The sequence below is a fragment of the Anas acuta genome, chromosome 10 (assembly GCF_963932015.1).
Source record: "Anas acuta chromosome 10, bAnaAcu1.1, whole genome shotgun sequence".
NCBI lineage: Eukaryota > Metazoa > Chordata > Aves > Anseriformes > Anatidae > Anas > Anas acuta.
Window position 1 is genome coordinate 2,434,640 of NC_088988.1, and position 27,769 is coordinate 2,462,408.

The window sequence follows — 27,769 nt, forward strand, 5'->3', positions numbered from 1 at the left end:
TATATTTTCTGCGTTCTGTTTAGCTATCCTTAAAAGGAACGCCTAATTGTTGTTTTGCTTTAAAAAAAAATAATTCTCACCGCATTAAGTTTGACCTCTATCAATCCTGTTCTTTTTATGAAAGGCTTTCCTGTATTAAATAGCTGCTAGGCGCTGTCCCTGGGGAGCACAGCTGACGCTTCCTGAGTCTGGCTTCAGAGATTTTGCATTTTTTGTATTGACTTCAGCTGTCCTGCTGTCTTGCTGGTGGCAGAGCCCAGTTGAGGCAGCAGTCATTGAAAGAGAAACGGCACCTGCTGAGGTGGCTGCTCCTGGTCGTTTTTGTTATGTGGCCTTTGCTGCCGGCTTTCTGCTGGGTGAAGGATTTAGGAGAGCTTTCCAGAACCTGTTTTCTCTTTCCAGAACCTGCTTTGTCTTTCCGAAGAAAAATCTGTGCCTGTTGGTGCCTCTGATGCCGAGGAGGAAATCGCTGCGCTCCGCCGAGAAGGGCGTTTGGCAGTTAAAAAGGGAAAAGTGTGATAATGGTTGAAAGTCTGGCCGTGACTTCTGATACCTTGACATATTTGATATCCTCAGCCTGCGAGTCCACAGCAGTCATTTCTGCTCCTGGCTAACTGCTGGGGGCCTCGGGGGCGATGTGATCTGGGGTGTGTGGTGGGAAGGATGCACTCGTCATAGCTGATTTTGCTAACTTCACTAGTACGGAGCATGAGGCACAGAAGAATTTGGGCTGAACCTCAGCCAGTCATTGGGGACGATTAATTTTCTGTGTTATTTTTGAGCGTGGCTGCTGCTTTCTCTTGAAATTCAAGAGACGAGCTAGCTTTTTAATCTGGAAAATCAAAATTTATCTGTGAGCCAGGTGCTCTGCCATGGAGAGAGAAGGCACAACCTTTGAGTTGAGTAAAAAAAAGGTGTGAGAATCTCTTCTGCACCCATTTGAGTGCATCTTCTGGGTGAGCCCACGGGCCACTGATATTGAGATAAGCCATGAATAACCTAATGAAGGAGGGGATGTGTGCGTCACGGGGCTTTTCTTCCCATCGCTTCACAAAACACAGGGCAAAATTAGGAAATAGGTGTAATGAAGAATCTTTTATTGCTTTATCTCTCCAGGATTGCTGTTGTATTTGGTTAGTCTTCGTGTCCTGTTTCTGCTAATGAGCTCACCAAGAATTTCATGTGAAAATCCGGAGTCTTCTCTTCAAATGCCTGATGCTGTGACCCCTTAGACCTTGAACGATTTGCAACTGTTCCTGCTTTTATAGGATGTCACTTCTGTGGTTTGTGAAGATGTACAGCCTGCCTATTTCTGTCTTCTGTGAAAGTTAGTGCCTTACTGCGGACTTACCGCTCGAGAAAACAAGCCTGTAGCAGTTCTGGACCAGCAGATCCTTATTCTTTAATGGCATCCTGCCTTTCTTCAGAGATATTAGATCCTAAAAGGTCCAAAGCTCAAACCCCGAAGCTCACCGGAATGCCTTGCTTTATTTAGAAACTAGTTCCTTGTTAGAAATTCTGTTTTTAATCAGGAGCTGGTGCGCAGCCCAAGGCAGGGGTTACAGCAGCGTTTAGATACGGTGAATATTCCTCCTAGAAGCTGTCTGAAATTGAGTTTGTGGTTCAGTGAAGTCCTTCCTGGGCATCTACTGTTAATCTTTCACGAGTGTTTCTCCCAGCCCTCCAAGGACAGTAACTTCAGCAGTTCACAGCTGATGGATTGTTCCCGTGGTTTTTTTGGCCTCGTCGTATAAAAAGGCTGTTGCATCTTTGGAAATAAATCTCTGATTTGCGAAATATTTTTCATTAATTCACTTTTCTCAAACAAATCCAAAGCTTCGCGATATTGGTGCGTTTAAGTCAGTGGAAAAAATGATTTGCAGCCTGGAACAAAAGTTCTGAGCAGGCGGAGATTCGCTTGGTTATAACACCATTCAGCTCGCTAACGAAGGGCTCCATTTGGAACTAATCAGAGCTTTGTGATTGTTCTAGGCCAATTTGAAGCTGCTTCGCTTTGATGTGCGCCTGAATCCGAAAGTATATGAGCTCAGTCAGGACATATGGGCTAAATTAATCTCTACCGAGCATACAAAAAATTAAATCTTCGTGGAAAGAATGGGAGGTTATTTATAAACAACATGCAGATTTCCAACTGCACGTGATGCTTATTGTAGGGACAGTGGAGAGAAGGGAACACAAGATATTTACTAAGATATTGGGATGAAAACTGCTTGTTTAGAGACTTCCCTGAAACCACGTGGCTATGTTCTTATTCAGGTATAATTTCTGTATGCTGATAGTTCTGAATGCTTGGAATCTGGTTATTTAGGATAACAGAGTCTTGCCTGAATCTCATTTTTGAGCTTTCTCCGATATTTAGTTGCCCTTCTGAATCCCTCCCTTGCCAGGAGGATGGTGGTGACATTGCTCAGCCCGCTGGAACTTCCTCTCAGCAGCAATCCGCTGGAGTGAGTTTAATGAGCTCCAGGAAAGAACCAGTGTGAGATAAGCTCTTTGGAAAAGGCTGACTTTGGCAAGGAGACTTAAATTATCTCCCCATTCCTTCAAGCTTAACGTTTAATTGGTCGTCTTTTTAATGCACAAGCTTGATGCTAGTTTTTTCTTATTGGGGAAAAACTGCTAGAGAAGTGTACAAATAAACTTTTTGGATCAGAAAGCAGACTGAAGGGGGTCAGGTGCTTGTCGTCCTGCTTTCTCCTGACGCTCATCTGTCTTTCTGGATTGATTTCTTTGGTGCACATGTAAGCTATTTTATGAATGCAAGTGTACCAAATCCTCCACTTGTGCCACTGCCTTCAAATGTGCATACAAGTCTATAAATGTCAGCCTTTCAATGGAGCTTACAATAGCTAATTGTATAAAATTAGGAGATGCTATTTTTGACTCGCATTGTGCATTCTGACTGATGTCGATCTGTAAGGCTAATGGCAGGGCGAGGATTGTTTTAAGTGTACATTGTCCCAGCTCCTGATGCTGCCTCAATTAGGGGCTGAGTGAGCCGGGTTGGATGCAGGGAACTAGTCTTGGTCTTGGTTACCACCACCGAAGGGCAGTTAAATCAAGATGCACTCTTCCTCCTGCGATTTGTGAAAGGCCAAAATCCCTGTTTGGTTCTGATCAGAGCTCTACGTACTGCAGCATTTCACATTAATTCGAAATGTGGCAATTGAAATGCAAGCAGTGCATTAGTACGAGTGCTGTTAGTAGCCTTAACTACCTCTTTACAGCACATTTCCCTCTTTCAGCTGCTTCCACCCTCCCGTTCGGCGCTGCTAATGTAACTGTTCATCCACTTCTGCTTTTCATTACCTAGAAAACAAGAGAGTAATTGCCTTGCTTATGAGGCAGGCGTTGAATGTTTTGCCACAAGTAATAGATGTTGTTGTGTTGCTGCATAATTGTGAATGGCCTTGTGGACAGCAGCTCAAGTGGGCAGTGTTCAGTTCTGCTTTTTCTAGTGACTTGTGTTTGTTTCTGTATTTTAAGTAATGGTGGGAATAGGTTTCTTATGGTAAACGCAGTTTATAAGGTACCGTATCAGGCTGTGAAGTCTGTTTTGATGATGCAGCCTGCTGCCCCGGCATCCTTTGTGCAGTTCTTCGTTGAAATCTGATCGTGATAGCAGTCTTTCAAATGGCAAAGACAAGAATTAGCTTTTCTCTAAGTTGGACTTTGTTCCTCGCAATCCATGTGGAAACACTTTGAAATGCCTTCAGTCTGCATCTGTGCAGTTGGATGACATAACGTGAAAATGACGGCTGCTTTTCAAGAGCCCTTTTTTCCCCCAAGTTTTCTTGCTGAAGAGTTAAGAACTGCAGCGCCGAGAGGTTAATGGCCCTGCAATATCTCCGCGATTGACTGCTGTGTGACTATTGTTTAAAAAAGAATTATACTTTAAGTAGCTTTATAGATTATCTTGGCTAATCTAGATTTGTGAATAGCTGCTGACTAAAACAACTTCCCTGAACTGTTACTTGTGGAATATCAATAGTGACGCCGCTGGGTTTTGGAAGCATACATCTCACCGCCTTCAAAGCAGCCCTGTTCACCCTGGAGGAGCGTGTGGGGTGTTTGAGCACCTCAGTTTATTAAACTGGATTTTTGTTTTTCTTTCCAGGTCACTCCAAGGTCCGAGACCCCCATAAACAGTGTCAGTAACAGTTTGGAAAACGTCCTACATACATCAACACATTCCATTGAGGAGTCATTACCCAAGAGGCCTTCAGGGAAACACTCCAAAGGTGTGTCCTTTTCTGCATGCCTGCTTCCCACGGGGGAAAAAATTCTCTCTTTATGGCAACTGGCATTTCTTTAATCAATTGGAGACGAGTTTTGCTACTGTAATTCTGGCTTGGGTTGAGCGAAGGAAGGCAGAAGGGCAGCTTTTAGGAAGTGTTGCAGCACGGGTGAGAGACAAGTATGCTTATTCTGCTGGGAAATAAGCAGGAATGTTGCTTGTGGGTTGAAATACCAGCTGACCTCTCACCAAGTGTTATATTCTCAGAGTGAATCTCTGCCACTCCATCTCTCATCCTCGTCTTAGCAGGTTATATCTTGGATGAAGTGTAGGGCGATGCGTTGCGTTACTGAAGAGAAGGCGTTCAAAGCAGCAGCTAGGCTGCCACTTGCTGCTTCTTTACTCTTGGTTCCCAAGAACGTTTAAATAAGAAACTGGGGGAAGAAGAGGGGAGTATAGCAGAGCTCGAGCCTTTCTCAGCACGCTTTTGCCTCCTTACTTCCAACCTCGAAACCCTGAATGTTGATACACAAGAAGTTTTTTATTTTTGACATGTTACGTTGCTTACTGACCTGGCTAAAAACGGGGCTTAAATTTGAGTTAAGAAGTATGCATTGGGTTTCTACGCTCTGAGCTGTGATTATAAATATTAAAACATCTAGTTTAAACAAAAATGCTCTTAGTCACATCGTCATGCATTCAAAAGGCACTGTTCAGTGAGGATGTTGTTGAAACTGCAAGCTGCTGTTTGTGGAGTCGAGCTTCTGTGAACTCTTGGTAGGGTTAATAAAAATAGCTCTATGGTAGAATTAATGCAGGTGAAATCCACCATCACATCAGCACTAGTACTTTGCCTTCAAATGTCATTATGAATGTTGTCACAGAGCACATAAATTGTTCTTAGATTTACGGTTAGTTTTCAGCGTTTTGCTTCCTCGTCTGCCACTGGCTTGCTGCATAACCTTGCAAATAAAAATAGCTTACTACAACTTACGCCTTGAAATTCTTGATCATAATTTGTCTTCCACTTCGTGTGGAAGCAGAGGATCTGATAGGGTTTGGAAACAGTTAAACATCCCAAGGGAATGTCATTAGCTTGCCTCCGCTGGACCTCCTTTTGTGACACACTCAACTATAATCCCAATAGCTGTAAGTAGCAATCATTTTTTTTACAGCAGAATAATGCTGTAAGTAGCTATTTCTCCAGCTGTAAAAGCTATCAGGATAGGAAAAAAAAAATGCAACACTAAGCAGAAGCATGGCTAGGATGGTGGCTTTCATCTGATAAAAATAGGACAAGGTTCAACACTGTTTTCATTTGTACTCAGTGATTGCTGTTCCAGTACTATATATGCCAAGATTAGTCATGGTACGCTGTGAAAATTAATTATGTTTTCCTCTGATCTGTTTTTCCCTTATAGGATACCTGCTTAGTTTTCAGGGACCGTAGTTTTTTTAATTTAGAGATTGCCCTGGTGGTAGCTGGTAAAAGGAGCCATGGAACAAATACGGTTGTTTTTACTGCCTGATACTCTGCTTTCTGGTTCACCGGCAGCAAAAATTACTTTTGAGTTCTCCTGGATCTATGATAATCTGTATGGTGGCTCTTCTTAAGGCTGGGGTACAACTGAGGATTGCTTGTCTGGCTGGGGCCACCACGGAGCTTCTCCATATTTGTAATTCTCTTAGCAAATAGCAATCTCTTAATTTAGTAGGGTCTGCTAATTTTTTAACCTGTAGTGCATGAAACTCTATTACAAGAGTAGGGGTTGGACAGATTGCTCGGCCAGTTGCATAATTCCAAAACAAGACTCACTGGCAAATATCAACGCATCTTGAGAAGACATTTTCTTGTTTGTGGCCAGAAATAGCGAGCTGCTTGGGTTTGTTGTTCTTGGCCAAGTACTAGAGCTGGAGGTGTCTTGGTTAAAAAGGCTGTGGCTGAAGCAGAAGAAAAATGAGAGGTCTCACTGAAGATGCACTCTCTGTTGTGTTGGATTAGAGACAGAGGTTGCATTAATCCGATGAATGGTTTTAATCCTGACGTGTGGAAATTCACTGCTATCACTTCCTGTGGCTGTAGCAGAGCAGTGAGTAGCCTTGTAGTAGGCAAGGCACGAAAGCCATCAGTGGCTGTATTTCCCCTAATCCACACCTTGAAACTGCCTTTTAGGTTCAAGTATTTCATCTTTTGCCATGGGAAAGAGCTGGGGAACAGAGTATACTGCTGAGAACCCTAACAAACTGGTGTAGGTCTGCCTGCACGTGTTTGCATTAAGTGGCTGGCTGGAAACATTCACGCGTGCTTCACCTCGAAACTTGTCAAATACTCAACTTCTGAATAATCGCACCATCCGATCTGCACAGAGTATTGCTGCCTTGGGAAACAAATATTTAAAATGAGCAGCAGGCTGGGAGCCCATATCCTGCACCTTTCATCTCGAGGCCCCTCTTTGGGATCGCTGTCGGGCATTGGGGTGCTGGTGGGTTCTTGGGACTGGTGGCCCCTATATGGCAAAAGTCACTGATTTCTCTCTGCTGCTCATTCAGTCTCAGCAAAAGCCATTTACTCTTCTGTGCCTGTTGAGATAAGCATGGCAGCAATCTGCTCTATCTGGATTTCATAAAATCAAGTTGAAGGATTGAGCCTGTGCAAGTTGCATCAGTGCAGATGGGCATTGGCGTACAGTGGCGTAGGTCTTAGGAAGTCAATTTGTTGAAATTTGCAGTAGCAATGTGCTTTTTTCTTATTTATGGTCAGTGACTGGATCATTTGAATTTGTTTTTACAGACGTGGAAGTAATCTTAACTGGAGGTAGCTTTGGGAAGTGGAGCCCTTTGGTCCTCGCAGGGACTTATCACTTTTGTGCTTGTAAGCTGCAGGCAGGTTTATTTACAGGCTTGAAGCTATTGACAGGTCTCACTGGGCGAGGAGAAGTGAGGCAAATACGGATAGACTCTTGTGTTACGTGTTATTGGGATTTCAACAGGGATGTGCTGCTAGCTCTTTCTCTTTTCCCCCGTTTCCAGATTGCAGTGAGGTTTTAAATGCGCCTTTAACGCTGATCCAAGGGAAGCAAGCAGATCCAAATGCAAGTCGGGCATTTTTTGCATACTGGGCGAGCAGTGCCACGCCATCCTCCTCGTGTAGCCTGAGGCTTTTTTCTCCGAGACTACAAGAACTGAAGTGGTGCAAACGTAGCTGCAGAAGGTGTCGATGTCTGCTTGATTCCAGTTTCAAAGATGAGATTTCATGCTTGAAATTGCTTGCCTGGTGGGCATGTACGTTCAGCAGCAGTGCAGCTGTGCAGGGATGGGCCTTTCTGTAGGCAGCCTTGTGTTGCTGAGCACAGTGCAATGAAGTAAGTGTTCATGGAGGGATTCTGACAAAGACACCAAAGCTTGCCTTAAATTCAGGATTTTATTTCCCTTTTTATAGGGAGCTACCTTAAAGCTTCTCTCTGAGTAGCAAGTGACCCAGGTGACTGAAGGAGGTCACTGGTTGAAAATAGGATATTAACGAGCAGCTTTTGTTTTGCAGGCAATCCTGCTACGGTAGGGAATTTCAGTCCCTAAGCCAAAGTCCAGAAAGAGCTCGTTTGACCTATGGGAAGTCCCATTCACAGAGCTAATTTGTAACAAGCCTATGGATCTAAAGTTCTGACCTCCCGCGGCCATTCCCGAAGGAGAATAGTTACGGTAATCAAATCTGAATGGAAAATTCAGCTTTAAAAAAAAAAAAAAAAAAAAGGCAATAGTAATTTCCTGTACACCAGAGATGTTATTAATTACTTGCTGTAATGTTCCGAGCAGAGCGATTTGGCCATTACATGGATAGCACTGTAGGCAAGTAATACTTGGTGCATGTGACATTTCAGCAATGTATTAAACATGGTCAGTGACCACAGCATATTTTCCAAAGGCACAGTGGAATAAAGTACATTACACCAGATGTTGAAGTGCAGAACAAAAGAATCTTTATTAGAAAGGCGACGTAAGCTGTGCAGCGTTACAGTACGGAGACTGCAATCTAGGGATGCAATTCCTCCTAACACGGGGTGAAATTTTGATTTGTCACAGCCCCTGTTCTGAATTTTCTGCAGTGAAAGTTCTCTGTTGGTATTTTTAAGATGTTCATTACTGTTACGAGGCTTTGCAGGTGGCAGTTACCACCGTTTTCTTCCACAAAACAGACTGGGAGATGGTTTCCTTGACTGAACCAGCCTAATTTTTGTGTGAAGTGACAAAAATTCCCCCATTCTTGCTTCCTGTCGGTTTAAATTATCTTTCCTTTCTGCCGTTGCCGCACAAAACCTCAGAATTGTCTCCGAGCCAGTCTGCTTTCAAATGAAGCAACTGTTGAAACACGATCCTTGTACAGTGAAGCTGAATCAAAATTCTTGCGCCACATGCATCTAATGATAGGCACAAACTGCTTTCTGGGGATGGGGAGGAGTCGAGCTTTGGGATGTGAAGTGGGTACACTGGGCTCTGTGCTCCAATCCCTCCTCCATTTAGGAGTTCTGCTGAGCACAGGAAAACTCATTTAATTGAAGTTGTGCTCTCCGGCCACGTCAGGGATCCTGCAGAGCCTTAGCAGTGACCTGGGCTAGAATAAATGCACAGGGCTAAAAGGAGAGAAAACCAAACTTTCTCCAAATTGCATCTCGCTGATGTATTGATCTAATTTGGGATTAATTTGGTGATGTACAGTGTGTGCTTGCTTGCACTAATCCTCTTGACCTCAGGTGGTGTGAGTTGCAGGTAGGTTAAGCTGATTGTTAGGTGCAACAAGCTGTGTTATCTAAACTGTTCGATTAAAATAGTTGGCAGAGACGTGTGGTGTAAGCAATCCAGAACCTCTTACAACTCCTCTACTACCTAATTTATTTCCCTCAGCAAAATGTGTTTGATTCTCTTTGTCTCCCACTTCCTTGACTCATCCTTTTTCCACAAGAAACTCAACCGCAGGAGCTCTTAGTAAACGACAGTCAACAGTCTTTTCCTCCAGAAATGTTTGACGCCAGTTGTTCAGCTTATTGGGGGCAGAATGAAGATATTTGGGGTAGGGGAAGCCCTGAGATCCTTTTGGTCCAGGGTCCAGACTTAGCAGTGCTTTGTTCTGTGTCTGCTGTGTAGCTGGGCAGTTCTATTTTTAAGTGAATACATCATCTCCAACAATACTGGGTCAACCACTGGTAGGGTAGGGCTTATAGAAATATTTAGGCTATGGTAATCCTTCAGGAAAAATCTCCCTGGACCAACTGTATATAATTTTTCACCTGTTTGTGTATGTCCTTGTTCGTTTCATCGTTGAGGTAGAGCAAGCTCCATTTCTAAACCACAGCAGCGTAGTTGGTGTTAGAGCACACGCAAGGCATCCCATCCCCGACTTCTGTCTCTACACTGGTTTAGATCAAGAATTTTGAGTTAATTCTAGCAATCAAGCCCAAGAATTAGTGTACTTGGGAAAAAAACAAGTTTAGCTGTTGCATATTTTTCCCCACTGCCTGAAGATGGCTGCATAAATCTTGCAGCTTGCTCTTCTGCCGTTGGAGTTCGACGAAGTTTGGAGGTTTGACTTTGGAATAAAGGAAATAATCGTTTTTTAATTTAGTCTAAAAAAAAGAAAAATTAAAGAATATTGGGTTTCGTCATAAGCTTTTGGTGATTGTGCCTTTGTAGTTGTGTGCCTCTCAGGCAGGCAGGCAGAAAAACCCATCAAAAACCCACCAAAAACCTTCAGAGGCAGGGCCAAGTGAAGGAGCTCACCCCGTGGCTGTGTCAGAGCTGGGAGCAGGGCTCTGAACTCCTGGGGCTGTGCTTGGACCTGGTAAATTTATGCTGTTAACTGTTAATAAGTTAACTTTTGTACCCTAGAGGCTGGAGGCAGTATCTGTCTTCTTTGTTGCCTCCCTTTCCCCATAGCAGGATGTGTCAGGGGATTGAAATTTCAAAACTTCTCATGAGGTGGGGAATAAACGAGTCATGTAGGACTTAAAGAAGACAAAAGTGAGCATAACTGCTGGGTCTGGTTTCCTGGCAATTCCTGCTGCCATCTCATGGCAAGGAGCTCTCTGGGAGAAGATGTTTGTCTGTGCCACTTGAAGACTGAGCAAGGGATGTGTGAAATGCTCAGAGATGCTCAGTTGTTCGTCGCAGCTCTTTAGAAGTTACCACCCTTTAACATCTGGAAATGTCTGATTGAGTTCACTTATTCCGCTGCTGTGTTAAACAGGGATACAAGAATTAAAAATAAACAGCTTGATTATTCTAGGTTTATGTTTTCCCTAAACTAAATTGGATCAAATAATCGATTTAGAGGAGAAAATAGTAATGATTCACCTGCATTCTTGGAAAGCAGTCTTCTTGCCTATTTTTTTCTCTCATCGGTGTACAAATATCTGAATAACAATGTTCTATCAACAGGTAGCTGGAGGTTTTAGAGTTACGTGCATATACAAATTAGAGATGTTAACTCACAGATTTTTGAGTCCAGAACTGAAAATGCATAGGAACTTCAATTTTCAGAGGTTTCTTGTCTTTTGCTATCAGCATTAGAGCTCTCGTGCTGGAGCATTCTTCTGTGGCTGTGGGAGGCTGGCAATTTTCAGAGGAATCTGCCACCACTGCAAGGAAAAGAGAGCAGATACTGCAGGACTTGAGATAACGTTCCAGAAGTCGGTGGTATGGGGAACTGGAAACAATAAATCCTGGTTTCAGGCAGGGCAGCAAGTCCCAGGAGGAGATGCGTTCGTTCTCCTTGGTACGGAGCAGTGACGTGACACACTGGTCTGGTTTGAAAGCGAGAAGGTGGGTGGAAAGGAAGGATGAGAACATTTCACTAAGTTGTTTACTTTGCCAGCAATTTTCTTTGCTTCCTCTGCTATTACTGCAAATATTTCTCTGCTCTGCTTCCGTTCCCTTTCATATGAAAGGGACCTTATTTTGTACATGACAACACTGTATTTTCATAGAAGCGATCAGGATTTCTCACATTTAGTACTTGGCATGAGGGAACAGATGGACTGCAGGAAAGAAACAACTAATGTAATACTCGAGCTCGGGAGAGACCTTTTGCAAATGGTAGCTGAAGGACATGGGCAGCAAGGGGAAGAAACTGGCTGTGTTGTTTTTTTTTAAAAAAACAGAGTTCTGCACTTTGACTACCAGCTTCATAGGTCAGAAGACAGCGGGTGATTTTTTTTAGACTGTAGCTTCAAACTCAAGAGTTGATGCCCCGAGGCCTTTGGGGATTCCTGTGCAAGAGGAATTTTTCTGGGAGAAAACACTCGGCTTTGTTTTTTGTGTGGTCAGACAGGTTCTCTGGCCATGCTTTGTAGGTTCAAACAAGTTCCTCCCCATTGTTTTGCTTGAGTCCTTAAATATTTGTTTCTTAAATATGCCTTCAACTCAAGTCTCCATTGGGCTGGTAAACAAATGAAAAAATAGTGATACTGACATTTGGTTTGTTTTCGAGAGAAACAAGAAAGAATAAAGCTGAAAACAATCAAAACAGTCCAATTCTGTGTGTTGGGGTGGCCTAAAATTGGGTTCCTTGGTTCAATGCAGGCTTTTCACAAAGTGCATCTGTTGAAAAATGCCAGAGCAGTGCCAGATATTGACACCTGGCTTAAAAGATTTGACAGCTGTATGGGTAGCAAAGGCATCTCGAGTCGTTTGTGGGTTGATGGCGAAGAAGGAATTTGAGAATAAGATCTCCTTTAGGGATTGCAGATAGTGGAAATGAGGGGAACTGTGGGGTCACTCCGTCCCGGAGCCGTGTGCTGCAGGGCATCTTGTGCTTTCCTTGAGCATTTGGTGCCAGTGCTGCAGGATGCATTCCTGGGATTAGGGGAGCCGTGGCTCGGATCCATATGGTGTATCTGTTACTGTGTCACACCAGGAGCAGAGGAGACAAATGGTCAGCTTTGGCATTGCTGAGATGCTTTGTCAGATTGCACTGCTGATTCCGTTTTCTCTTGTTCTTTTATGCTGGGTAATCACAGGTTGAAACCATGCAAAACAATGGTTTTAATTAAAGTAAATTGCGTTTCTTTGGTGCGAGGAAACGCGAAGCCAAAAGGTTAATGTTGCTTTTATTTTTTCCCCCAACTTGTTCTCTTATCTCTGGAAAGAAGCAGCGGACTCACTGCGTTACTGCACCGCCGAGAGTGGATGCATTTCATCAGCGTATGGCGCAGCTGCTATTTTTAACAGTAACTCAAAGGGGTAGCCCTGCTAAAATTACATCATTAATATACACAGCTGAAGGGAAATGGCACGAAGCACGACAGTGCCTTAGCAGCTTCTCCATTGTGTCTTCCACTTGTGGGGATGAATTATTCAATGGGCAGCATTCGAGCAGAGGTACGGTTGGGTTTCATACTCACAAAGCAAACGTTCCTGTGGCATAGGTGAATTTGGTCTGCGAAAACGTAGGTATGGAGTAAGTATTAGTGGCTTGGAGAGGTCAGAGTCTGTGTTCCTTCCTTCCTTTCCCTGCTGTGAAACAGTTCCAGGATTTGCTAGATGCCCTGCGATTGTGCAAGATGGCAGGCAGCTACAACACGAACCGTGTTTTGTTTCCTTCGGTTCTTCAAATTGAAAAACCTCGTGGCAAGCGTTGGAGAGTCGCAGCTTCAAGATGTTGAGGATTTTAGTGGTCGGGGGTTTTGTTTCTGTTCTTTCTGCTTCAGTTCCTGTGCATTCTCACTGGCTTGGCAAATACCAATAAAATCTTCTTTGGTCTTCTCTTCCCTTTTGTATTTGCTTCATAGATGTGTTACTGTACAAGTATTACACAATTGTTTTTGTATCTCAAAATAAGCCTAAATGCTGAATTAGAACTTTATTCTGTCTTTGAATCGCTGGTCAGACCCTGTCTGGGATCCAAAACGAAGGAACAATGTGTTGTACCAGAGTGAAAGGAAAGCAGAATATTAAAGCCTAAGACCAGAGACCTGAAAATGTACAAGGACGTAATTGCCAGCAAAAGGAGAACCTCTCAAAAGTGGCTGTGCAGAGGGATATTTTTCTCACCGAACTTAGCACTTGAATGCATTTGTGTGGCTCTTGGCAAGACTGCGTGTACTCAGGGCTCTGCCTCTTCCAGATCAGCCCCTTGCTCTGGTGTTTTTACATAGTACGCTAACAGGGTTTTTAGCGCTGTTAACATGGTTTTTGTCCTGTCATTCTTTGAGAAAACAACAGCAAAAAATGGAGCCGATATCAAATTACTTTGTCCTTGCTTCTCATGCTTGTTACTGCAGCCTCAGTCATGAGTTTCGAGATACAGATGCTGCCTTCAAAAATGCAGAAGGGAGCACGTGCCTGTTTACGGGGCTGGAGCAGCTGCGTTCCCCCATAAAACTCCCCGCCTGTATTTGCGTCCCGGTTTGAAACGCAGCCTTCTGCGGCGTGGACGGAGCCGAAATCGTTCGGCAAAGGTTGGAGCAGCCGGCCATCTGATCCCGGCGTCCTGGTGCTTTATCACCAGATTGCCCTTCAAGCCAGGGCATGCTGGCTGAGCAGCTGCTCTGCTGGAATCCCACTGACAGGGGCTCTGCTGGATATATGGTTACACCCTGCAGCCCACAGACCTGTAGGAAAAAATGCATAGAATATGTAATGAAAAAATAATAATAATAATAATTAGGCAAGCATAATGTTCAGGTCCCAACTTGCTGATTTTTAAGCTCGAAACCTTGCTGGGGGAATCCTCATCGGATGCAGTTGTGCCTGATTGCAACTGGTATGCAGTAGGGAGTGGGTCCCTAAGAAAGAATAATAATAGATTGTAATTAAAATATGACACGTATTTAAATAAATAACAGAAACCTATTTAAATAAATAACAAAATGGTGTGAGATGAAAAAAATAATGTGTAGTAGGGATCTTAACGCCTTCGCTCCCATTCTCTCCTTTCCCCCCCCAATGATTTTTCATCAGCTGAGGATGCTCCGAGATGGCAGCGTGTTTTATTAGATGGCATCTTCTTGTTTTATTCACTGGTGGGTCTGGTGCGTTGGCGTGAGGCTCAATTTGTCCATCTGTATTTAGGACCCGGCTCAAAACTTCAAAGCAAATGCCAGCTCAGAAAGATTCCCAGCCGTGCTGACTACCTGAATGTGTCATGGTTTTTCCCCATCTGGTTTCCTTTCCCTTTCTAAGCTCAGCATGCATCTGGTCTGTGTAGACGGATGAACTTCAAAGGCTTCAGCTGTGTTAGTTTTGTTTCCTCTGGTGGTGTTTGGGAGTTGGTGAAACCTGGGTTTTGGGACTTTAGCACAAACTGAGTAGGGAAGGGGTCTTCTGCAACACCAAAAATGTTTTTCCATGGAAAACCAACTTTGCATCATTAGCTTTGTAGACAAATACAACATTCAGCTTAGAAATATCTGGCTTGTCTTGAGTTTGGGGGGCTTCAGTGAACCAGCTGCCAGAGAAAATCATTTCTAGGGAAGAATAAACCAGCATGACACTTCTTTGGGCTGAATTAAACTCCTTTTAAAAAATTAGAAACAAAGCCAAGATTTGTTTAAAAGCAATCTCTTAAAGAACAGCCTATAAAATAATCAGTTGGTCAGATAAAACCAGACTAAATATACAACTGCGTATTATTTATCCAGTAAGTAAAAATATTTATATGCAAGGTTGAACGTCTCTCTTGATTGCGGAGATATTTTTACTAGCGTGGACTACATAATTAGATATAGACAGCCTGTTTATTTTAATTGCCTATAGAAGAATATATGCTGGTGGTTACTGAAGCTGCCTCCAAACCCAGCCTTTGTGCTTCTGGTCACTTTTGCAGCTGTACTCCTCCAAATGAGCCGCACATTCCTCTGCGAATCTACTCCGGGTACATTGGAGAGGATGAGTCACTGGGCCAGATTTTGAAGTAAAGGGATCCGTAACTTGCACGTGCTTCTCTTGGTTGTATGAAAATAGTTAATCAGATGCAGTTACATGTAGAATTTACCAGCTCAGGGAATTAGGCAGTAAGGAGGTTTTACAAATTAAAATCTGGAGCTCTTTGAAAATAAGCGGTCTTTTCCACCCATCAAGCAACAAAATCTGAGCGCATGCTCCATCCCAGGCATGGTGACGACTGCCTCCAAATTTGCTGCAGGATACCTCCAAGCCTTCAGTGTTGCAAGTGCTTACCTAAAATTGTATCTGGAAATGCCAGGGTGTTTCCATGGCATTAAAAAAAATGTAGTTAAGGATTCCTTCTGGATATTGCTCTGCCTGTTATAAGGAGACGCACCTTCACTTTTAGAGCTACTCGTTCAAAACCAAATTATGGGATCCATTTTACCTCTTGCTAAACTGGCCTTAATGTCACTCTTACAGCCTTTTTTTGTCTCTGCATCATAGCTTTCTTCCTGTCCAGAGCTCTATTATACATATTTCAACAGCATATCCCTGGGAAGTGTGTTTCAAGGAACAGCACCTGCCTAGTGCCATGCGTTGGCGTTCAGATTTAGTAAGGCAGCAGAGCTGTTACACAAATATGGCCAATACAGCAGCCCTTCCTGAATAATTTATTCCTTAAAAGTCCTTTCTGGCGTTAGAAAAGAAGAAAAGCATCGTGTAAGGCGGTTTTCAACCCGGTGTCCGTGGCAGACAGTTCAGCAGCAGCAATACAAAAGTTAGCGCTCTTGGCCTAAAGGACTTGGTAAGAAAAACCTTCAAATTAGTGTCTGAAGCTGCATCTCGATTCCGAAAGCAGCTGGCTGATTCTTCTGGGCTTTGCATTTTCCTGTCCAGATGGGAGTCTTCTCCAGCCTGCAGTGCAGACAGCTTTTTGTTTTATTTAAGCTTTTCAATCCAGTGAAGTTGCGAAACCATTCTTTAGGTTGATTGGCTTTTGTGGCCAGCTGAAGTGCTGACAGTCATCATTCAGCATTACCCAAAACAATGCATGAAGTCAATTAAAAATTTAAAAGCGAAGATATACAGATATTTTTTTTTTAGTCTGTCCTTTTTTGGGAGAAACATAAGGTTCCTTAGCTGGCAAGTTGAAGAAGCCAAATAGAGGAAATAGCAGTAACACAAAAACTACTAGTTTGGGGGTGAGCTGTACAGTCCCAGCGTATTATGCTTCCTCAGTGCTGCCAAATGCAAGCTAATGTTCTTGATTTTCTTAAAAAAAAGCTGTGTAATTATTTCCTGTGGAATATTACAGTTCATAGTCCCCAGTCTTTATAATGCAGTAAAGTGACTTATCGCTTAAACTCGTGTTTTAAGTCTGTTGGTTTTGATATTTAATACTCTTTATTTTGGAAGAAGCCTCCTTTCTTATAAATAAATGCCAGTTTGAAGAGCATTTCTTCCACTTAATGTCCCTGTGTGACACGGTTGCTCTTACAATCCTTTTGTTCTGTCCATAAAGCTTTGATTTCCAACGCCGTCCTGTCCACGTTTATATGGGCAGCAGGCACCCAGAAGACTTGCCTCGAAGCTAGCAAAACTTCTGTTTTGACTTCTGCTGTGACCCTTTTTAAGCAGCCATCATGGAAAAGCTGCTGTCTGTTCTTTTTCTCGTATTTTTGGGGAATACCAGCAGAAAAACAGGCGGTGGACCCTGTTATGAGGCTGAATTGCCTCATAGACCATAAGGTCTGCTGGACCTTAAACTTCAGTGTTCTTTTTCCTCCTTGTCACAAAACCACCCGTCTTAGAGAGAAAGCTCATCCTGACTGATAAGGAATCACAAAATGCTGATCTTAAAAGTAAGGACCAACAAGTGGAAGTGCAAGGAGCAGTGAGGGATGCGCTGTGCTTCCTAACTGCTGGCTGCTGCCGGACCCTGCTCCATCAGCGTCAGGTGCTGGGGATGGGGAAAGGGAGAGGCCCCTCCTGGTTCCTTGCTAAATATTCACTCCTTTGTTCTGCTAAACGAAAGCTGTGATGCTAATTGGTCCTGTCTCCTCTGAATTCGTTACCGAGGCAGAATTAATTCCTGCAGGATGCTGCGTATGACTAGCTTGGTGATAATCACAATGACTGCTCCGGTTGGGGTGCTTAAATTCAGAGCATCCAGATTAGGCTTGTTCCTACCACTCCAGGGGGTACTTCCCTGCTCTGCAGAGGCTCTTTCTATCTACTTTTCCTGATTAAAAAATAAAAAAAAAATTAACCCAGGTTCACAAGACATTATCAAAGTGAGCAAGGAATGCGTTGCTGCTCCATGCTCATCAGCTTACTGTGAGATTGTTTAGATTAAATGCTGTTGATGAAACTATATTTATCCCAAGTTCAGCTTGAAGAAAGCATTATGGCTTGGTGTTTATCTGCTGAAGCAGTTCTCCCAGGTAATGATATCCAGGGAGGCCTTGTAATAGAAGTCTCAAGGAAAGGTTTGACTTTCAGTAGTGTTTTCAATGATGTTTGCATTGCTGTGGTCATTGCTAGGTGTCAGTACTGTAAATGCACTGGTCTTGCTGGGATAGCCTTTGATTTTCTGGACAGTTCAGACTTCACAGAAGCTTGAAGGTACCTGATCTGGGACAAAATAAAAACCTTGTTGTGCTTTCATATCAGCCACTGGTCTTCAGCATTCTTCTGGAGAAGGGATGTAAACTGGATGCAACGGATGGTTCGATTTAGATCTTTCTCAGTAAGAAGGGGCTTTATGCTTGCATAAAGGCTTTGGGATCCCTGAAGTGTCCCTATTATATCTCTTCAGATGATGTTTTCTTAATCCCTAACTGCTGCATTATGTGGGAACAGGCTAACCTCTTAATAAACAACACTGATGAGTTCTGAGAGCGAGGTGCCTCATGTCTCTCAGTGCAAAAATGATAACGAAAGGTCGATCCTATGTGACAGATCAGGGTAGTTAACTACAGAGAATTGCTTCACCCTTTTCCACATTTGATTTTTTTCTAGAAATAGTAAAGATCATTCTTCGAAGAGAAGCATTCGTTTTCTTATGTCTTCCCTCACTTCCAAGGAATACTCGGAGCGGGTCTCGATGCTCTCAGATGGCAGCAGCTTTCCCCCTGGTATAGCTATAAATAGACAAGCTGAGTGATGTGCGCCTGTCACTTAAGTTAAATTCAACTCTTGATGCTTTTTAATTGTTTAATGTACTTGCATTTGAAGAACACAGCATATAACCTGCCTCTTCGTGGCCTTTCCCTCCCCGGGAGCAGAGCAGCTGTAAGTACAGACCTTGCTTTGCATCTCCTCGCTGCGTGATTTGCACTCTGGCCCGTCGATGTTTTGATGCAGATTGGATGTCTTAGGAGGGATGGTTAATGTGTCATGAAGCGGTGCAAGGTGTGCTCTTGCTGGCTGCTGAACAGACCAAAGTTCAGGCTGAATGGTTTCTGTGTCATCCTCTTAGTGCCTGGTGATTCACAGCTGGCTAGGTCCCAGCCCAAAAGCTGAGGGACGCTCCGGGACACCCTCCCTTCCTTCAGCCTTCCTCTGGAGACGTTTCAGACAGATCTACAACACCAGCTCTTCCTTACCTTTAAGGACAGAACCATTTCAAGCTGTAGTACTCCAATTTGTTGAAAGGGCTTGTGTTAAATAAACATGAGACTGACCCAACGTGAAGTTCTGGGGCACACAAATAGCAGAACGATGCTGGCCAACACCTGGGTTACTTTGCTCCCTTCTCCCCAGTTCCAGTTTGCTGTTTGCTGTTCATCTTACAGACTGGGGCCAGCAGTTGCTATATGTGCTTTGAAAATCTAACGTTTGATTCTGCAGGTGCTCTTTGGGCCTGCAGCATTGTACTTAATGCATAATTTAAGCGCTGAGAGGTAGGAGGCAAGTGAAATAAAATGCATTTAGTTGATTAGGAAGCTTAGTCTTGCGTGCTTGTTGCAGAAGACGATCAATGGATTTGCTGGTGAGAGGCAGAATGTATCTTAGTTTTTTCCTGCTCCATCACAGCCTAGGCAAAAAGCTTTCCAAAAGATCAGATCTGCGAAGGCAGGAAGCTTTCAGGGAAAAAGCAGAGAAAATGCCCTCTTACGCTGATACTTGTGAGCAGTTTCTCAGCTCCCATTCAATCGATCAGTTGTATCACCTCGTTTCGTCTGCCTCGTTGCCAGAAATGTTGTGCAACTAGCAAACAGCTCAGCTCTTTCCCCTGCTTTCCCCTCGCTTTTGCCCGTGTATGTATGAGAGTAAATACTGGTGGCTTTGTGGATTGGGTAAGGAAGCTTCGTGGGTTTTAGATCCGAGTTTTTGTGGAGTCTCTTGGGATTACTTTGTCTCATGAGCAACAGTAACTTGAGTAACTCTGCTTTCAGAGGCATTGCTTTATTTTCGAAAAACAAGAGGAGATGGCATGTGAAACTCTTGGTGTTGCATTTTTGGTTACCACTTCTGTATAAATAAGGATGTAGAATGAATTTTACTAGTTGTTGGTTTTAGATAGAACTTCTCAGCAAAAATTCAATGTTTTGTTGTTTGTTTTTTTCTTCTTTCCATAAGAGAACTTAATCAATGAAAATAAACCTGTAGGTGCAGAAGCACCGGTTAGGATTAGCTACTTGGCTGCCTATATAACACAACATGTAGGTTATTTATGATTTTTTCCTGTTTAATTTTGTAGACTTTTTTTTTTTTTTTTTTCAAGTATCATATTTTGAGAGCTGCCTGGGCTCAACCCGGTCTCTTGACAGTTAAATTTTACCATCTGAATTCCAGAGAACAATGCTTACCTTTGCACCGCATGAACTCAACCTACATGCAGTGATTTAGTAAAGGCAAACAAGGAGCTGTTTATGTACGGAACAGAAATCGCTTGCAGAGTGTAGTAAAGTCTTCCTAGGGGTTTCGATGTCTTTAACCCAGTTACTCATCCTGGAGCGCTGGGGTTAGTGCTGAAATACTGGGTATTAAAATGAGTTAGCTTTAAATCAACACCTGTGATTCTGTTGAATTTATCTCCTTTTTGGGGTGGAACTCCTCTTAGTGTGGATTGAGACAATCTGTCTGGTCCTTTTACCTATTAAGTGGCATTCTTCAGAAGTTTTTAAAAAGGGTGGTACAGATACCAACACCCCTACAATGGAATATCCCTATAAAGGACTACCAAGGTGACTTCTAAGCTCACATTTTCTCAGCTCTTGCCCATGTCCACTGCCTGTTTCATGCTGTCCTTGACCTGCTAGGAGTGCCCGGCTAATCCTACAGCGCCTGAATCCCTTTCCCCTCCGTGTAGCTGCTGCCTGGGGAGGAGAAGGGCTGAGATCACCCTCGCAGAGAGAGAGGCCAGCAGGGACTGGAGTCCTAAAGCTGAGGTTTGGTACGGGGTCTGCGGGGGGAAGGAGGCGGCTGGATTTCTGCCTTCGTGGGAGCATTCAGCTGATCAGATGATGGTACACTAACCTGCAGCCAAATGGGGTAAAAGTCTCAGGAAAACAGAACTAAATAAAATGTCTTCAGACATCTTGGATCTGTTTCACCTGGAATGTGTGGTACAAGGGAAAAATACCCTTTGGAAAGGTGGAAAGACTTGGGAATCATACCCATACCATGGAGGAGCGGCCGTTAAGATCCAAGCTGAGCTTTTATAAACTGTCATGTAGTTTACCTCCATTTTGTTGTGTGTTAGCATACAAAGTTGGAGTATGTGGGTACAGATGTAGAGTAAGAGTCTGAGAAATGGTGGGCTATATACCCCCTCAGTCTGCTCCTGCCCTGTATTGCTCCAGTCTCAAACTGGATGAGCTGGGGAAGGGGAGGTTGCGATGCTGACGTTTGTTTTAACTTCCTTGGGACCCAAGTCATCCAAATTGTGGTGTGCTGCTGCTTAGCCTGCTTGCACTGACAATCAGTAGCATACCTCAACAAGCAACGGCGTGGTCACGATTCTGGAGGGCTCCTCAAGACGTGGCTGGGAGCTGGTGGCAGAGATCTTTTCTCTTGCAGGCTGTGGTGTGGTAGAAACTGGAGCATGGCAATGCAGCATCTCCTCGGGTCCTGGGCTTTCCAGATTTGTGGCCACCCTGCAAGCCCTCGTGAGCTGGGAAGCTCCTGTCTTATCTCCCTGGCTGTGTTAACAGCTGTGCTGGCAGGACCTGGCTGTGTGACATGATTCCCACTGCATCATAACCAAGTGTAAAGGATGTGGACGTAATCGCAGAGCGGTATTTGCTTTGGCCTCGGCGATAGCATTTCGAATGCAAGCTTCAGTAACTGATGCAATTCTGGGTGCAGTTGATAGCCACACGAAGAACATTTCTCATTTGTGTTCAGAGGAAAGTAGCAAAGTAAAACAATCTCCCCCCAAACGCCCGAGGAAATTTGATTGCAGGAAATCTCTGCTAGAGAATGAAGATGTTTCATTCTGTCGGCTGCCCTTTCAAAGCAGAGTTCAGGAAAAGACAAAGGTTTGTGTAGTTCAAAATTAGATTTTGAGTAACTGTGAGTATGTGGGAAGGGCTGTGTGGGTATGTCCCTGTACTCTGCGCTCTTCTGAATGAGACCACAGAAGTTGTACGCAGCCACAGCCTCGATGGGAGCCCCTCCTGCACCTCCTGCAAACCTCCTTTGTCTTTTTTTTATCCCTTTTGTGTTTCGTTTGTGACTTCATCCAAATCTGTTTTATGTGCCTGTTGTAGTTTCCCAGATAATTGTGGATTTAGCTCCATCCCAAAGTCTTCTGTGCCCCCTTCCTCCAGCAGGTCAGAAAGCCTTGCAGTGGGTGAGATGCATCCACACACACACAGGCACTTCTGTTAGCTCATTTTATAGGGAAGTGCTGGTGGAAAGGAGCAGACAGAAAGGAAGGTATGCCCCCCACAGATCCCCTAGCATGACAGCAGACACCCTTCCAAGCTGCTCTGGCTGGTTCCTGCCCCGTGCCCAACACCTGATGTGAGAGTGGACCCCTGGTATTCATGAATGAGTTCCCTGTGATTATTTCCAGACCAGAAGCTTGGATTTAAGGTAGTGCAAACATGCTTGCCCTGGCTATCTCCTGAAATAGAAATATCGACTGTTTTTTTATACCTTGGATGGGGAAGCTTGAGCCTTGCTGAATTCAGCATCCTGAAAATACACCAGCCTTTTGGGTCCTGAAGTCTCTTTGGTTTTTCTGGTCGTGGAATCATTTACAGTGACATTGGGTAGAGTCAGCTCTTTGCGCAGTTTCCCATGGTTTTGAAATGAATACAGTAAAAATGTTTCCTTTTTTTTTTCCATTTTTAGACAATTTGTTAGACAGCAAATTTAAAATCCACCGGCTCCTGCTGGGTACATGGCAGCTTTTTCTTCCTGAGTTTTGTGTGATTGATTGTTCTGAATAAAGTTAAGCTGCATGGTAAGTTTAGAAAGGCTATTTAATAAAATCAACCACCAGTTAAATAATAAAAAATAAATAAAATCAAGAGCCCACATAACAAAAACATCCAATAACAAATTAAGTGAACACTTAATTGTAAGACTAATTATACATTTCGTATCATTAGCTACTTGGGGCATTTTTGCAGGTCATTAGGAACAGTTTGGACAATTGTCCCTAGCAGCACGTTGCAGCTGCACAGTGAACTACATTTCATGCTGTGGAGCAGACCTCATCGTACAAGATTCAGTGCAGGGTCACTGCAGAAACGTGTACCTAATGCTTCACCTTGCTAATTGCAATCATTTTCCAGAGGATAAACTCACTGCAGCAGATGATATTAACTGGGTAAGCTCAGGCAGAACTTTAGCACGAAGAGGTCACGTAACCATCAGCACAACAAAATCTAGGAGTTGAGTTAAAGTTTGTTATTAACCCACAGAGTAAACCAGAAATAGCTCCATTTTATATTGGGAGGTAATCCTGCGTTGCTTGAATTACTGTAGAGGAGTAATGAATAGATAAAAGAGATGGTGTTTGGAAACTGTAGAAAATACAAATAATAAAAAAGTTTCAATAAAGCAACACTGGATTTACTGTAACTGGCAAATGCTGAGTAACGTTTGCCACCTTCCTGGCTTTCTTTGTCCTACTCCAAAGCATACTTTGCTGCAGTTGATGCCAGTCTTTTGACATTTCACTTCCTTGCTCGTCCTTCAGCAGTTTCACCAGCAGCACGGTGATACCCCACACAACATCCACCCTACCATTTCTCTCTAATTATAACCCCAAAATGCATATCCCAATCGCTATTTGTTATATTTTAACTGTCATCACAATTAAGGGTGCCCTGAATTCTCTTAAATCAGTATATTGAGGTGTAGATTTTTCTTAAAATTGCAGGAAAACCTCTGAACTATGTGCATGCTTAAATCTCCGTGCTGTCCAGATAGCTCATCGGTATCTGGCATGCAGCAGACGTGTTCCCGTGGTGCTGAGCGTGCGGTGTAGCAGCGTGGTAGTACTGTGAAAGCAGCTCGGAAACGCCAGAGGAATCCACTGAAAGCTTTAAGGGGAGCAAATCTCAACAAAAAGGATAAGATAGAGGAGAAAGTAGTAAGTAGTAAATTGCCATTCTTTGTAAGCATAGGGATTTGTGTCATTGTAATTGGGAATTAGATGAAGAAGGAATGGCTGAGGATCCTAAAGGGAGTGCTAATTCTGGGTATCAAAGAGCAGCATCAACATCTGCACATCTATTTAAAACTTGGTAGTTCTTAAGATTTTAACTGCAAATAAATAAAACTCAAGGAGGAGGTCGGTTAAACAGCCAAGAGCTATGTGGTAATGTTTTTAAATGACAAAACACAACAAAAAAGTTTAAATGGACGAGGTAAAGCCTTGGGATTATTTCACGGGGAGGAAAATCGAGCCCCAGGTTGGAGATTGAGCCGCCTTGGCCTTGGGAGTAGGCTGCTTCTGTTATCAGGGAAGAGAAAGATACATGTGATAAACATACCTCTGAGTCATACAGGTGACATAATGTATAAATAGTCTTGAAAACAAGTAAAAACGTTGTCAATTGTAGTTCCCCAGAAACAAAATGTCAGGCTCTGGCTTTCGCTCCTTTGAACTGCTGCATGGAAATGTAACGCGCACAGCGTGCGGCCCTCCCGGCACCTGTTGTTGGCAGCTAACGTTCCCATGACTGGTTTTGTCTAATTGCTTTTGAATTTTGAAGCCAATGCAATTGAGATTTTATGAAAAAAATAATAATAATAATATGTGTATCCCCACGGGTGCAGGCACGAGACAGGAGAAATTACAGGAGCAGCAGAAAGGCGGTGAAATAACCTTGATAATGGTTAGCATGGTGAGAGCTTTGATGTGTGTGGGGAATGAGAGGCTGCGAGGAGGTGGCATTTCAAAGACCTGACGCCGAGGGCTGTGTCTGTAAAGGCTGCACACACGTGGAGATGGAGGCAGCGGGGTCTGGGCTGTGCAGCCCTGCCCTCTGGAAGATCCTGGCTTTGCTTACAACTTCCACAAATAGCAATAATTGAGGCCGAAGTTTCCCGTCAACCTGCACTCAAGGAGGAGCCCTGATGTCAACGGAGCAATAAAAAAGCACTAAACTTGTAAAACCAGCCCCTGAAAACACGGTTTTTGCCGGCCATGCGTCAGGTTCCCCGTAGCGGGATGCTGTTTGCTACGTGACGTTGCTCAGACAAACCCATCCCCTTGTGTCGGGTCTGGTGGCGTGCCAGTGAGTGCTGTCATACGGCCAGGAGGAAATGAAGAGCTTTGCACTTGGTCTATTGTTTGGGTGGTGGTGGAAATTAAGCCTTCCTAAAGCTGGAATGGAAAGCAGGTTCATTGGGTATCACCTTCCCTATCTGCCCTCCAGTGTGCACCTGAAGCACTGCCGCCAGCCGAGTTCTGGCCCTAGCTCGAATAATCCCTTCTGCATGCAGCTAAAAACATCCTCCTCATCCTTCTTATCTCTTTGCTTTTCCGCAGTGAGTGTTGAAAAAGTGGAGCTAAAGGGACTGGCACACAAGAAGAATGAGAGAAATGTTGAATATTCCTTTGAGGTAAGTTCTGCTGATTGTTTTTGGGATTTTTAATTTTTTTTTCCTTTGAAAGAAGGGAGGATAACACTTAAAAAGGAGTTAAAGCAATTCTCAAACATTGTTAGATCCCAGAAATTGGTCCTCAAGGATAGGTGCTTAGTCATTTTTTTTTAATCAGTGATTTGTAAGTAGTCATAAATTGCTGTTGATTAGCATATGTAGATGTCGCAGAGATTGACTGGTAAGTGGGACACAGGCAAAGATATAAATCACTCTAATGCAGCCAGTTGTGGCAAATGTATATTTTTAGGAAAAAATCACGCCACACTTGCAGAAAATGGTATCTGTGTCCTGGAATGTAGAAGCTAACAAGAATGTGAGTCTTAATCTGGACAAACGAGAGAAGTCAGGCACTCAGGGCAGTTGTGTGTGTATGGGAACAGAGGCAGAATGACCATTTATCTCCGTATTCAGCAGCGAGGGGAGTGTGAGACTGTGGCATATGTTTCAGACGTTGCTGGTTTTAAAAGGGGTGTTGTAGAGTACAGAAAATAGCTATGGAAATTATTCAAGGCTTGAGGAAAATGCCATGCAGCGAGAGACTTAAAGAATTCCACCGAAAGATGACTTGAGCATCATAGAAGAGTGTTTTCAAAGGGAAAAAAATATTTTATGGTAAAGGAGTTGTTAATGTAGCAGAAAAAAAAAAAAAAAAGCATAACAGGAACCGTTGTCTGAAAATTGAAGCCAGACGAATTCAGACTGGAAATGAGAATAGTTCTGCTGGAATGAGAGTGGTTAGCCACAGGCTGCTAGGAGAAGTGGCTTTTCCCCTTTTTGACGCAGCTTTTGGGGCTTCAGTCGTTGCTCATGGTTCCTGTGGGCCTATGATTTCATTCAGTGAAACCCTGTGTTCGTAGCAGAGAGCTGTCAAGAAAGAATGACAAAATGCTTTTGTCCCCTCCAGTCTGAAGAACGTATTCCAAAATTCAGAACGCAAAGCCCAGAAAATGTCTTTGGCTTACTTAATGAGGCATCAAAGCCAAACAGTTGGTGAGAAAGGGAAAACCTGAAAGAAAAAGGACAGTAGAATTTCAATTATCTACAACTTTCACTAAAAAGAAAAGTTTCTTTCAAACTGAGACCCAAGCCAGAGCGCCCGTTTGGCGTCTTCGTGTGATGTTGACAGCATTAACCTCTGCTTGTCTCAATGACTGTGACTGGTCCAAATGTCATCAATATTAGAAAGGGTTTTTGATTTTTTTTAACATCCTTCTGAACGATGTCATCGTCTGGACTCCAGTTGCATACTCATACTTTGTCGAACGTCTTTTCCTATCATAAATTCTTCTATAAATACCAGAAATGACTTTTATCGGTGACAACATTTCACTCGACGGCTTGTAACTAAAAGAGCCGTCCATAGTTTGGCTGAGCTAATAAATTGCTCCTTGCTTGGTTAGAAACCTAACTGCTAAATGTTTTGTTGAGGAGCTTGGGACCAGAAGTCAATAGATAGAGCAGTTTTCAGCCTTTCTTGGCGTTGCTGTTGTTCCCTGGATTTACAGCTCATGTTATTGTTTTGTAAGTATTGGAAGTTATAACAAGATAGCAAAACACCACTTCTAACAAATGTCAGGTTTTTACAAAACTAGAAGGGAAGAGAAATATCTCCTGTATTTCCTGAAGCTTCTCACCAATCTTAAAAACGTATTAATTCATCGCAAACCTTAAAAAAATGAGGAGAAAAGGCTTTGCAAAACCAGAAACTGCTCAAGTTTTCTTTCTTCTTTTCTTTTTTCTTTACTTTTGTGTAACAGCTCTGCAGAGAGGAAATTCCTCCATTATGTAATCTATTTTGAAATCCTCTCACCAGTCTTTTTGGCTGCATTCTGGAGGCTGGAAAAACTGTGTGTATGTTTTCAGTTGTCATTGAGACTAGCGTCATGTGAGAAGATGGCTTCCTGCTTCTCAAACACATAAACCCAGCTTCTTCCCATATGTAGCTGCTGAAGACTCGAGTACCTGCCAAACCCTTTGAATTGGGGATATTACGGTTGAGGGGGCTTGCTAGTTTGCTAGCAATGCTGGCCACTTGCATCCGACCGTCTTCGTGCCAAAAAGCCGCGAATTTTGGCTCGTATTAATAACCCACGACCCAATAAATGCCTCTGCATTGAAGAATGCGATGATTTAACGCAGGGAGCCTACAGGAAGAGATACCGAACTGCTTCCTTTTGCTAGGGCTTGTACAAAATGGTGCTGTCCGAAAAACATAGCTAAGTAACTCCAGGTTTTGTGCTAAAAGTTTTGCTTTTTGACAGCAGGATGGTTTGCTGCCACCTTCAATTCTTCATAGGATATGGAGTAGGTTAGCTCTAGGTAGGCACTGTTGCAATGAGTTGCTCATGTTGCCCATCAGCTCACCCGAAGCAGCTGTTTTCTGTAACCATCACAAGGAAAAAAAGTTCCATTAGCGAGCAGTCTGTTTTAATGCTGGATGTCTGCAGCGTGCCGGGGCTGTGTAAACTCCAAAGTGCTTTTTTAAGAATTCAGAGTAGTTGTTAAGTGTAATAACAGCGCGCCTTGGGCAGCGAGGGAGGACTGAGTAATAGTTAC

General features: G+C 43.4%; 1 protein-coding gene across 1 annotated transcript in view; it reads left to right on the forward strand.

The window, feature by feature from the left end:
- The window catches only part of ZCCHC14 (zinc finger CCHC-type containing 14), a 52,153-nt gene that overhangs the window by 9,655 nt on the left and 14,729 nt on the right, over nucleotides 1–27,769 (forward strand). The window contains exons 2-3 of the mRNA XM_068693792.1: nucleotides 4,139–4,262; nucleotides 25,098–25,171. Of these exons, the coding sequence (XP_068549893.1) occupies nucleotides 4,139–4,262; nucleotides 25,098–25,171 (198 nt within the window). The remainder of the gene's footprint in view (nucleotides 1–4,138; nucleotides 4,263–25,097; nucleotides 25,172–27,769) is intronic.